Here is a 13,551-nt window from a genome sequence, read left to right on the forward strand (position 1 = left end):
ATCCATACCTTGCCAGGGCATGAACGCCTCCCTAATCATGGATACCATCGATTAGTCAAGTCCTATCATTTCAGGACAATAAAAATGGGAAATATCCGACTTTAACGGTTCGATCCCACGGGAAGCATCCGACTTTAATGGTTCCATCTCTACCTATGTTGGCGGCGTAGTTTCGGGGGTTTGAGTATGGACTGTACTCTCCCCTAACTGGGTGCTCAATACTCCTCCCATGACTCCATGCTCATAAAACTTCCTTCAATCATCTCAAACAAGCCCTCACAGCTAGTTTCATGTGGAACATTACCACCTCATCAACTCTGTTCTCATTTCAACTCAATTAAGTCATAATGGCAAGTCTCATTTAGGACCTTATGCACTCGTCAATTCCATCCTCAAATCGAACTCAATCAAGCCTCATTTAGATAAGCATTTATGACATCTCCTCAAGACTCATCACAACTCTTCTCTTTAAAAATTTATACAATCTCAACTCAATGAATACAGAAAATATTATGTACATTAAAATATAATTTCAACTCCTCAACTCAAACTCAAAATAGATACTTTAATGTAAAAATACTCAACTCATTTAAAGGCTCCTCATACTCAACTCATACTTAAACTCCTTTCTAAATCAAAGATGAAACTAATAATTCTTTAAACTCAAAATAGTGTATAAATAGGTTATGCAAAAAGGTTCACAAATACTTTATTTAAAGCTCCTCCTCAAAAGATCATTTATTTTCAAAATATTTCTAAGACTCCAATCAATTCAAATTATGCACATCATATACCACAAAATCACATTAGACTCCAATCCACTTCATCACACAACATCCTCATCAACATAACCTCTTCATTTACATCATCGTCAAATATCATCATTCACATCATCACCAAACATCATCATCACATCATCATCATATATCATCATTCACATCATCATCAAATATTATCATCACATCATTGTCAAATATCATCATCACATCAATTGTCAAACATCTACTCCAAAATCCTTATTTTAGTTCTATGTTCATTTTATAGAAACAAAAGGACATTCTTAATTATCTAATTCATTCTTTTTATTCCAATCAATACATATATACACACAACTATCTATCTCAACCTCATGACATTTATAACAAGAAATCTCATCTTGGATTCATGTGAATAAAACATGAATCCATACTCTCAACAAAACTCAACTCAAGAGTATCGTCAACATCTATAAATCTATATACAAAGATGCATTTGTAGTCAAAAATATGAAAGATAACTATTTAGTAACTCAAGTCATTAAAGTCATCAATCAACCAATAGTATCTAAAAATATTCTATAGTTTAGGGAAACTTTCAAGAAAACCTTCCTACAAGGTTCAACTCTTTCACAACTCCTAACCAACACATCTATGGGCATATGGAAAAACTCAATCCATATTTTAGGTTAGCCTTACATACCTTGTTTGAAGACTTTGAAGAAACCTTGATGTTAGGTTTTCAATGGAAGGCTTGAATACTTGAAATTCTTGAAGGCACCCTTTGTTGGAGATGGATTTGGAGAAGAAGAAGAAGTAAGGGAAAATATTTACGGCATTTTAGAGAGAGAGGAGCTGAAAATAATGGTCCAAAATGGTCAAGGATGGTGTATATATAATTTGGAAAAAGTCCAAGTTGTCCCTCTTCCAAAAATCTGAAAATTTGGGCAAAAGTCTTGCTGGCGCTATAGTGGCGCGTCGCGCCACTGCAGCGCCAAGCCAAAATAGGCTTAAAACCCTGCACATCTAATAGTGGCGCATCGCGCCACGCCCCAAACTACTGAGGCTGTTTTCTGGCGCTATAGTGGCGTGGGGCGCCAACCCTGAATTTCGCCCAGGCCTGAAATTCCTGTAGTACTAGTCTGTAGTAAAATGACCATAACTTTTAACTCCGAACTCCACAAATTGCAATCTTAGTGGCGCTGGAAAGAAGACGCAAAGACCTTTAATTTGGTAGGTCATGGTCCACTCAGTTTATTATATCCTAGGAGATACGGTCATTTGAAGGTTACCCTTATTCTAACTCGTCCGAAAACTTAATCGATTGAAGTTCTTTGGACTCGACTTGGTGTTAGAGATCCCTTATGACCCCTAAACACATCTAACACACTTCAAATACTTAGGAATTAATCCTAACTCATATGTAGAATTACAAGTCCTCCGGTCCGAGTCTACCCACACGTGAAGAAATATTCGATTCTTTGCGAAAAATTTTCCGAGGTGTCACATAAATTATGCAGAAAATCAAGTAATTATAATAGTTGCTGCAATAACTGTGATAATTGGTACAACAATCACGATAGTTTCTATAATAGTTATTGCAACAACTATCGTAGTTGCTACAACACTTCAACAATTGTTTGAATTGTTGCAACAACTTCAATAATTATTTGAGTAGTTGTAATAATTATAGAAATTTTTAGAACAATTTCAACGTAGTTGTTGTAACACTCAAATGATTGTTAAAGTTGTTGCATCAACTTCAACATAGTTAGTGCAACAACTTTGATAATTATTTAATTTTATGACAGAAAGTGAGGTGAAGGAAGAGCCGGTGAAAGAGCTGATGGTTGCGGATGAGAAAGAGGTGTTGGTGTTGATGGTGACAATGACGGAGGAAGTGGTTTCTGTTGCAGTGGTAGTAGTGATGGTAGAGGAGGAAGTAATGGTGTTGGTGGTGGAGGAGGAGTAGGTGGTGGTGGTGGAAGAGAAAGAGGAAGAGGTGGAGGAGGATAAGAGGAGGAGATAGTGATAGTAGCAGAGGAGGGAGGGGGGGGGGGGGGGCGACGGCGACAAGGGACAACAACAATGGTAAAAGGAGTGGGTATGGGGTGAGGGAGAGGAGTGGGGAGGGAAAGGTAGGGTCTTTGTGTAAATAATAAAATTTGAGCATTTTAAAATGAGAAAATTATGCAATTTGTCAACTTATTTATGTATAATAGCTATAGTTTAAAAATATTGTACAAAAGAATATATGTTGTTTTTATAGAAAAATATTTGATATTAATTATAATCCTAATATCCATCCTTTTTCGCCTCCCAATCAAATACATTCTCTCTCTTCTGATTCAATCGTGCCTCTCCACATTTCTACACACTTTCTCCTCAACCTTACTCTCTCTCTCTCTCTTCTAATTCTCCCATTTCTCTCCATATCCCACCCGATTGTCTCCCATTACAAATTTTGTTCTTTTTTTTCTTTAAACGAAAAATCCTCCAAAAGATCTTCCATCAGAATCCCGTTGAAGTAGGTAATAATGTATTTTTTCAGAATTTTTCACCATTTGTATTAGAAATACCTTCTTTGTATCCAAGATTTATTTGTATCCCAAAATTACTTGTATTCTAAAATTATTTGAATCAGAATTTATTTGTATTATAAAATTTTAGGTCAGTCTCAAATTTGTATTTTATTCTTATTTTGTATTAAATTCTTAGTTAAACTACATAAGTGTATTCACCACCAAAAGCATCAAAGTTGTATCCAAATTCAATTACATAAAAATACATTTTTCTGTATTCCAAATTTAATTCACCACCAAAGCCTCAAAATTGTATTCAAATTTAAATTTATATAATGTACAAATTTATATTCAAATCTTTGAACATTCTTTGTACAATTTGAATGATACAAAATTGAATTCTCAACTTATTCAATATATATATCTCACAATTATGTATTTCAAATTATTACAAATAGCAAAAATAAATGATGAGCATGACAAATTCAACTATGATTTGAAATTTAAATTAGACTATATTTGGATGGAAATAGGGGGTCATTTACCTAAACAATTTTGGTTTGTATAACAATTGCGATGTCTCAAAAATGAGCCTTATTTTGTAAGAGTATGGTGGAAGAACGATTATGAACTGCTCTAAATTTTCTTACAAGATGTATTAACGTTTTTGAATTTTTTAGAAAAATAAACGAAGGAAGTTGATGAGTTTTTGAATTTCAGGAAGATGAGAGATAATAAAGAATAAAGATTCCTAACCTAATAGAAATAATGAGGGAGTAAATTAAGGGAGTTTACCAAATATAATCCTTAATTTACTACATTCAGTTAGGTTGTATATTTTCTTTATATGTATCACAAGAAAAATACAAAATTTAGAGGCATAGCAAATAAAAGTAAAGCTGTGTTTTCCAATATTGAAAGTGTAGCTATGGAGTCTTATTTAAAGTTTAAATTTTGTTGTTTGTAAAAATTTTCCTTTTAAAATTAGTCTTATTAGCACTAATATTAAAATTGACACATCTACTCAATAATTAAGACTTATATTACTTCTTCTTAGTTTTGAATTTTTTCTTCACTCTTAATTACTTTTTCATGTAAGTTATCAAGCTTATCACAAATGATATGTGATAAGGTTATTTGTGATTGGCCAAAATATTTCGACACTTGACAATTTTTGATTGGTCCTTAAATTTAATTGGAATTGCCACATTATTTGGCCACGTGGCATCATCTTATAGGTCTTTAATTTAATTGGAATGTCACATCACTTAAAATATGACTCCGTTGTCATTTTTTATTTGAAAATATGGTTATGATGAAAAATATTGAACAATGAGCTTATTTTTAATGTTAACAGTTCTATAAGTGTTTAAATTATTTTAACAAAAATGTGTGTTATATGTATTTTTTTTAATCAAATGTATTAATTATTTAATTATATATTTGAGAATTGGATAATTGTTAGGAGTAAAAAAAAAAGAAAATGAGACCAAAGAGGAGTGAGTGGAAGAAAAGTGGTGAATAACATGCAAAAAGTCAAAAATGGGTCCACTTTCCAAGTGTCAAAAGAAGAATAGAGCCTCACACACCTATGGTTGGTTGTGCCTTTGCCATTGTAAAATTTTTCGTTTAAGATGAAGTGAACTTTGAGTTTGAAAATAATAAAATGGACTAAATAAATTTGTAAAATCCAAACTGTGTTCAACCCAAATAAACAAGGATAATATTCAATTTTTTTATGAACATATTCTATTAAAATTATGCGTCTACATTGATATATAATATTGTTACATCAAAGAGACCATTTTATACTTGATAGTGAAATAACCTTTTTCAAAACCCGTTTTAGTAGTTAACATGTACAGAATTTTTATTTAATTTATGAGTTAAAGCATGAAGTTCCATAATGAGTTTGGAATAATGTGATTTTATTTTATGAACAGCATCACAATGAACAAGAGATTCAATAGAACTTTTCAAATAGATATATCATAATTATATTACAATTTACACATCTACCTATGTGTATCTCCATCTGGATCTTCAGGTCCCCCGTAATATACAATATGTGATTCCTCAATGATTCGATACAAAAATTCATTATCTAGAAGTTGTGGTGTATCGTTTGCATTTGTCCCTTCTCCTTTATCATCTAAAACTATAAGTCCCCTACAATAAGCATCAAGCGTAGGATCTGGAATATGAGGCCAAAAACCAGTGCCCATTGGAGTAAAAGATACACCTGGTGGAGTATATGTCACTCCTCCCCATTCAACATTCGTAGCAAAGTCATTTGATAATTCCCTAAAAATCCTTGGAGGCCAAAAACCAACAGCTGTTTGATCGGTTCCAAGTAGAAGCCACCAGTTTCCATTTATTAGATCCTTTAGTTTTCACAACGATATGTATGTTAGTATTTTTTTTTAAAACGTTCCAAACTTGTCATCTAAGTAATTATATAAATTATTATACGTACCCGAGTGATGTACGCAGTAATTGCAAACTGTTTTCCCCTTCTCTGAGAAACAGGGGTAAGTACTTGATCAAGATGTATATCACTGTTTACTATTATAAAACCATGGCATAGTGTGTTGAAGCATTGCGTATTTCCAGCCTAAAAACATTAAACAAATAATGAACCATTGTCTTTTAATTAAATCCTTTAATTAAATACATAAGCAAAACTTACTTGGAAATGTATAAAAAGCCGAGGATTATTGTCCCCATACAATGTTGGATCCACCTACAATAAGAATAGAAAATTCAATCCCATTCCTATCACATGAGTATCCTAAAATCAAAAATGAATCGGAGGCCTTAAATTTTTAATTTTATTAGTTAAAGTTTATTCTTCTTAACATGAAGAGTTGTTAATATATTTGACACTATTTTTGAGATCCAAACTTTTTTTTTTTTAATGAAAATGTCTACTTTTTCCATAAATAGTATTACATTCCTTTCAATTGTTTGTCAGATTTTTGACTTGACACAAAATTTTAATGAGTAAAAAGAATTTTTGAATCTTATGGTTATATCAAAATGTTTTTTAGTCTTGTAATCATAAATATGTCATGTGTAAAGTTAAAATTAAAAACATTTGACAAAAAAAAACATTCTTTTGAAACAAACTAAAAAAATAAGACAAATAAATTGAAAAATGCATTACAATTTTTTTAAATAATAAAAAACCTATAATAATTTGATTATTACTAAAAAACAAGCCCCTCAAATTTGGGGCCTAAAGCGGATGCCTTATTTTCAAAGGCATAGAACCACTCCTGATTCCTATCCTCTAAAATATTGAAACTACTCCAAGTAAACAACAACAACAACATATCCAGTGAAATTTCATAAGTGGTGTCTGGAGATGATAGGATGTACGCAGATCTTATCACTAACTCATGAAAATAGAGAGACTGTTTCCGAAAGACTCTCGACAACCACTCCAAGTAAGAAGATAATAAAATAAATAAATATTGAGGGTTAAACTTACTCTCCAACCAACTTGTAGTTTATCCGATCCTTTTTGAATCTTCATTCTGCACGCACTATTTTGTTGACCCTGAGCATCAACATTCCATATCGTAGCTATCATTCCAGCTCCAGCAAACTTGTTATCTGAATTATCTGGAGTATGAACTATTGCCCGCTGAATATAAAAGAAGAAATTCTTTTTATTTACTAAATATATAGATTATCCAAATTAACATGGAAATCTTAAGTGGTGCTAATAAGTTGAAGTGGTCAAATGATATGTACCGTGTATATTCCGTTTGGCCCTGTATTAACGTAAGTCTGCATAGCAATAATAAATATGTCAAATTTATGCAGAAGTATTTTCCCGTATTTTTAATTTTAGGAAGTTTTAACCTATTATATTGTGTAAAATGAAATAAATTATAGAGCCCGTTTGGATTGACTTAAAAAAAGTAACTTTTATGTATGAAGTGCTTTTAGAATTTTGAAGTGCTGAAAGTTATTTTTATAAATAAGCAGTTGAGTGTTTGGATAAAAGTGCTTATGATGTGAATTTTAGGATTAAAAGAATAAAAAAAGGTAGTTTGAGAATTTAGTTAAAATATAAGGGATATAAAAGTAATTTCCATGGTCAAAGAAAATGACTTTAAGCACTTTGGAAAAAAAAAGTTAGGAATCCTAACTTTTCATTTTTGACTGACTTTAAGAACTTTATGGCTTAAAGTCAGCATTAGGCAAACACGTTCAAAAGCTAAAAAGGGGCTTTAAGTTGGTTTTGACCAACTTAAAGCCAATCCAAACGGGCTCATAGAGTAGCATTATCATATATATTATCAATTAAGTTGGTCAAAGATGAATTGCACACAAGAAAACTGTAAATAATTGGTATAATATTATCTTACGTCATCCAATTGAGCTTCAACTGTGAAATCTTCTGGGGGTGGCATACTTCTATGTCTAATAAGATCATCTTTGGTAACTCTTTTGATGGGAACGGTTCCAAAAGGACAACTTTTATTCTCTGACTTTATCCTCGAAGATATATCAATGGTTGAGGTATTTGGAATTTGATGTATCGTTGGTAAAGTGGGTTTCATCTGTCAATGCAAAACTTGTTTCAATTTATGTATCTATGATACTACATTCGTATATAAATACACAAAAATAAAGCATAAATACATGCCTTAAGATGAAAATTGTGATTCTTCAATGATGGATGATCAAATGTAGGTTGTTTGTAGAAATCCACACAATCGTATGTATCTCCCCATTCAGTCTGTGAACCAAAATTTTGGTAAATTTATTAGTGATCTTTATTCACCACTTAACATCATCAAATCGAATTATTGTTACTTGTGAATACATAAATATGATGGAAGAATAATCAGTCAAGAATTTGAAATATACATAACCAAATGTATACCTTAATTGTTTTGACTGCTGGTTTGTTCAAAAGTTTAAGTTGTTTATCCAACGCTAGATCCTCTAGTTTGGACAACTTAATTTCTGCTTGGACTCCTTCATAACTCAAAAAAAAATATAATACCAGTAGAGTTTGTAGAACATCTCTTTGATGAATAAACATAATCTGAATTCATCAAACAATTATTTTATGGGCAACTGTTGAATACATGTATATACGACAAAGTAATATATTAAGGAACCATAAATAAAACAAAGATATAATCATGTTTCACTGCATGCTTGAAAATATTAGTCATTTTTATAAATGATACTATATCTCTATACATTGTAACTAAATGGACTCTACCAAAATCTAAAGCTATAAGAAATACCCAGAAGATGATTATTTAGAAAGAACAAAAAGAAGTATCAAATAGGCACCTTTGAATATTGGAGTCTTGTATGAGTTGTGTTTTAACTTTGTGATGAATTCTTCTATGTATTTATAATTGGATTTTGGTCAATTAAAATTAAGTAAAATATTTAATAATTGCATTTTGGTCAAACTAAAATGAAAATATTACCTAATTAGACATACATACATACATATCATATCTTATATGATTTATACTTTTAAATAATTATCTTTTATTCCATCATTTAATAATTTTATATCAGATTTGGAGCGAGATACATCACTCCTTAAAATTGTCCTAAAATAGAGTCCTTAATGAAACTTAAGGGGGGGGGGGGGGGGGGGGGGCGTGAATTAAAATTCTCTCAAGTCGACTACTCAAAGATGAGAGTTGACTACCCTGCAGGTTAGTATCATAAACAGTAAATACTAAGTGAATATAAAAATTAGATAGACAAAGATTTTTATTTTGGTTAGGATCACCGGTGTGGTGCTTAATCTAGTCCCCTTGGGTTACAAGGATTTTCTTTAGAGCTCTTTGGAGAACTTTGGTAGAACGCAGTTGAGACTTTTGCACTTGTCTGATATGCAAATCATACTTCTTGACATGACGTAACCTCTACTCGTATAATCTATGCTAGAGATAGTTCTTTCTCTTTTGTGTTACAATTGTAGACCTAATTGAATACAAAGCTTTTTGAAAGATGAAAGAAAAGCAAAACTACAAGTTCAAGTGAAGTGTGTGACTATATAGGATGACGAGGAAGACTTTATATACAACCTTTTGTGAGGTGGCGGTTAGCTCTAATAGGAGAACCCATGGAAATTTTATTCAATCAAGGATTTATAATTTTTCTTGATTGAGTATACACGTTTATTTTTGATATGTCCGTGAAGTCTTTGTCCGTGAAGTCTTCTTTCCTTGTGATATCTTCTTTCTTCTTTGGGTAGGACTCTATCTTGTACAGAGTATTGCGATGATTCCGCAATCTTCCATATGTGTATGCTGCATTGTTAATTTATTCTATTCTTGGCTTTGCTTGAATGATCCCTTTCCTTTATTTGGCTTGATGCAGATTGCTTGATATCTTCTAATTGATCTTCATTACTTGATTTATGCCATATTTCTCTTCTGTCATTCTTCTTCCTCTTTTCCCTTTTGATTCCACCAAATCATTGCTTCCATCTTCCTCTTCTTTTCCTTTTTGATTCCAGCACATCGTTGCTCCTATATTTATTTTCTTTCCATTTTTTATTTCAGTGAATCAACCTTTCCTTGTGAGTTATTGTTCCTGCATTAGATACGGGTCATTAGTTAAAATTCCACATGCTAACAATCTCCTCTTTTTTGATAATGACATCTTATCTATACAAGGTTTCACTACTAAACAAATATGAAAAAATGATGCAAAAAAGTGATGGACTGCGTCGCTTTTTTGGTCAAACTCGATGGAAAAGCGACGCAGTCACTTCCGTCGTTTTTTTGCTTGACGCTTTTAAAAGAACGACAGAAAGAGCCGTAAAAAGCAACGGACTGAGTCGCCCCTATTTTTTTAATTAATTAATATATATATATATATATATATATATATATATATATATAAACGACGGACTCCATCTTTTTTTTCTTTTTTTAAAAAGTAATAATTTAATAAAAAGCGACGGACTATTAGTCTCCATCCGTCGCTTTGTTTATATTGGCTTCTTAAAAATTACAGAAAAGCGACGGACTTTGAGTCTCTGTCCGTCGCTTTTCTGAAAAATATAAAAAAAATCTCCAGAAAAGCGACGGACTAAAGGACCCTGTCCGTCGCTTTTCTGCAATATTTTTGATAGAGGAAACCTGTAGTATTTGCTGCCCACCTGCAATCAAAATTCAATTCAATTGTATGCAATTCAGCCCATTCAAACACAAATAACAACAAACAAAATACGCAAAATACATAATAACAAACATAATTAAACACTTAAAACGAATAAAATCATAATTTAGATTGATTTAAAGTGTTTCAAAGTTAACAAAAAATTTTAAAATGTTCATAAACTAACATATGGAACCCTAAGGACTATTTGCTATATATTCATCACTATCGTCGGAATCATTCAGAGTGGACTCTCTTGAATAACGGGGCGGAGGCTGATGGACGAGGTTGAGAACTTATACTTTAATTTGCTCAACTTGTTCATTCATACTTTTTTGATCCGCGACCCTTCTTTTCTCTAATTTTGCCAATGCGCGTGTAAGTTCTGCAATTTGCTAAGACATTGCAGCTATCTGAACCCAGTCAATTGCCTCGGCTTGACACATAATCCATTACCTTCTAAACCTGATTGAAGTCATCGTACATTATTCCTAAAGCCTATTCCATAAATTCGGCCCTTGTGGCTACCTTCAACCACTTTTTCTGTCCAAATTTGAGTGGACTGTTCAGGCGTTAGCTAAACCGAATCTCCCATCTCACGTACGTGCCACTCATAATCTTGCCGCATATTAGAAAATAAAAGTTATAATCAATATATATATATATATATATAATAAAAATAAAACTTAGAATCAAAATATATTATACATTATATCTTAAATAACTTACATAGGCTCGTTCGACTCTTTTCTCCACCCAAACATCCAGATCCGACGCATTTGTCTTTTTCTTCACATGAGTCTTTTTAAAGACTACATGACAATATGGAGTGCGTCCCAATTCTTTTTCCTATAAAAAATACAATTAATGAAATAATATTTTGTCAAATAACTTATTTCAGAAAATGAATTTAAACTTAAAATTTAGAAACCTTACCATCTCCCTCTGAATTGTTTCAACACTCTTTACACCTCCGGTGTGCAGCGAGCCACCCTTTATGCTGGCTTTTGCTTCTTTTTTTTCTTAATCGGACAAAGCCTTGAATTCTTTAGTATCCCAATACCAGTATAATTCTTCAAATATATGAGGCAGCATCCAACTCGAAGATGACCGATCATCCCTAGCTTTCTTTAGCCAGCTAGACAGTCTGACGCTCACTTTTCTTTCAAAAGTGGTCGCAATGACCATATTGTACATTGTCTCCCAGGTACATAAAATCTAAAAAAAATAAATAACGTTAAATAATTAGTTAAGTAAAGTATAGTAAAAATATTAAACGTAACTTAAAAAAAAAGATTTAAACATATATATACCTTAAATTCATTAAACATCGCCTAGCGGATACTATTTGGAATCTCCTGCCAAGAGTGATAGGGCTCAGTATATAACCTCCTAACACTCTCCTGAAGAGCCCTAGCAGCCTCCTAACACAGCTGATTGTCTTTCCATATTAGTGAAGCTTTGTCTTGCACGCTGTTTAGATCCTCGACCACTTTGATTAAAAATTAAAATCGATGAATACATCGGATCACTATCACCTTCATCATTGCGATTAAGCCTATTTCTCCTGCATGACACTTCATCCCCAAAGTAATAGGAATAAAAGTCACCTGTTTCTCTGTTTGTTTGTTTGAATATCGTCTAACTCTAATTAGCTTAATTAGTTCATAAGTACTACAATTCAACAAGATTTCTAAAGAAAACAAAATTTCAAGTTCAAAGTTCTAAGTTCAAATTCAAAATTCAAGTTCTAAGGTCAAGTTCTATATTATATTCAAGTATCATAAAATTCAAGTATCTAAGTTCTAATTAGTTCAAAAGTCTAAAGTTCACAATTTATACAAACCAAAACAAAATATTCTAAGTTCAAAAATCCTAAAGTTCAAGTTCATAACTTGAATATCTTCCAAACATCAAAAATCATTCAACCCAATGTTTTTCTAACTTGAATATCTTCAAAACATAAAAAATTCTAAATTCTAATTTCTAGTTACTTCATGTTCTAACCATAATTTTATCTTCAAAAACACTTCAAATCCAACTAACACAATACCCAATTCACAATCTAATTAAAAAAAATAACAATTCAAACTAAAGCCCTAAAATTTTCATTCACATTCTAACTTCAGGAACTAATCAACTTAACATAACATTTGAACATCAACAACACTTTAATTCCAACTCCAAAAAATATTCAATTCACAATTTAATTAAAAAAAAAACCAACTCAAAGAAAAGATCTAAAATCTAATTTCTAACATTCACCAATTCAAAATCACATATACAAATTAACTATGTTAATAACATACATTAAACAAATTAAATAAAATAAATTAACTAACAAATCAATAAATTAATTTTTTTAAAAAAATTAAAACTGCAAAACTAACTAACCTTATTAACAATACAGAGAGAGACGCCGACGGTGGGGAGTGACGGCGGCAACAACGACGATGGGGGAGGGCGTGGCGGTGGCGAAGGGGGTGGGGGTTGGAATTTTTAGAGAGAAGAGGAAGGGTTTAGAGAGAGAGAGAGAGAGAGAGAGAGAGAACACAGAAAATAAGGAAAAATCGAGACTGGTTTCAAATATTTCAGAAAGAGCGACGGACAACGTCGCCCTGTTCGTCGCATTTTTTACGTAGTTGACCGCCATTTTGACCAAAAAAGCGATGGACTGGGAGACGCTGTCCGTCGCTTATTTTAAAAAAATTTTGATAAATAAAATATAATAAAAAATGATGGACGGAGACATAATTTTTAAATAATATTTAATTATTTTCAATTAAAAGTGACGGACTCCGCCAATATTTTTATTTTATAATTAATTTTTAAATATATTTATATATGGCGCAAAAATCCACCAAAAAAGCGACGGACATATAGTCCCTGTACGTCGCTTTTTATTATAAAAATTAAAAAAATTTAAAAATATAAAAAAGCGATGGACAACGTCTCAAATTCCGTTGCTTTTTTGAGCGTCGTAGTCCGTCGCTATTTTTTCCATTATTTTTTGGACTGTTTTTAGTAGTGTTTGTTATTCAACTTCCCTGTTATTATTTTTACCATGCCTTTCCTTTATGTTGCTCCGCCGTCTTGGTACTACTCATGTATAGATA

General features: G+C 32.0%; 2 protein-coding genes across 2 annotated transcripts; both read right to left on the reverse strand.

The window, feature by feature from the left end:
* Window positions 1-5,205: 5,205 nt before the first annotated feature.
* On the reverse strand, window positions 5,206-7,078 carry LOC129892911 (uncharacterized). The gene is made up of 5 exons (XM_055968427.1): window positions 7,037-7,078; window positions 6,771-6,926; window positions 5,967-6,020; window positions 5,754-5,891; window positions 5,206-5,661 (listed from the first exon to the last, which is right to left on the reverse strand). The coding sequence occupies exons 1-5, from the start codon at window positions 7,076-7,078 to the stop codon at window positions 5,293-5,295; spliced, it is 759 nt and encodes a 252-aa protein (XP_055824402.1). The 3' UTR covers window positions 5,206-5,292.
* Window positions 7,079-7,647: 569 nt separating this feature from the next.
* Window positions 7,648-9,793, reverse strand: LOC129892912 (uncharacterized). The gene is made up of 4 exons (XM_055968428.1): window positions 9,683-9,793; window positions 8,178-8,342; window positions 7,938-8,030; window positions 7,648-7,851 (listed from the first exon to the last, which is right to left on the reverse strand). Exons 1-4 carry the CDS (start codon window positions 9,791-9,793, stop codon window positions 7,648-7,650), a joined length of 573 nt encoding a protein of 190 aa, XP_055824403.1.
* Window positions 9,794-13,551: the final 3,758 nt, after the last annotated feature.

The sequence above is a fragment of the Solanum dulcamara genome, chromosome 6, assembly GCF_947179165.1.
Source record: "Solanum dulcamara chromosome 6, daSolDulc1.2, whole genome shotgun sequence".
In the NCBI taxonomy this organism is placed as follows: Eukaryota; Viridiplantae; Streptophyta; class Magnoliopsida; order Solanales; family Solanaceae; genus Solanum; species Solanum dulcamara.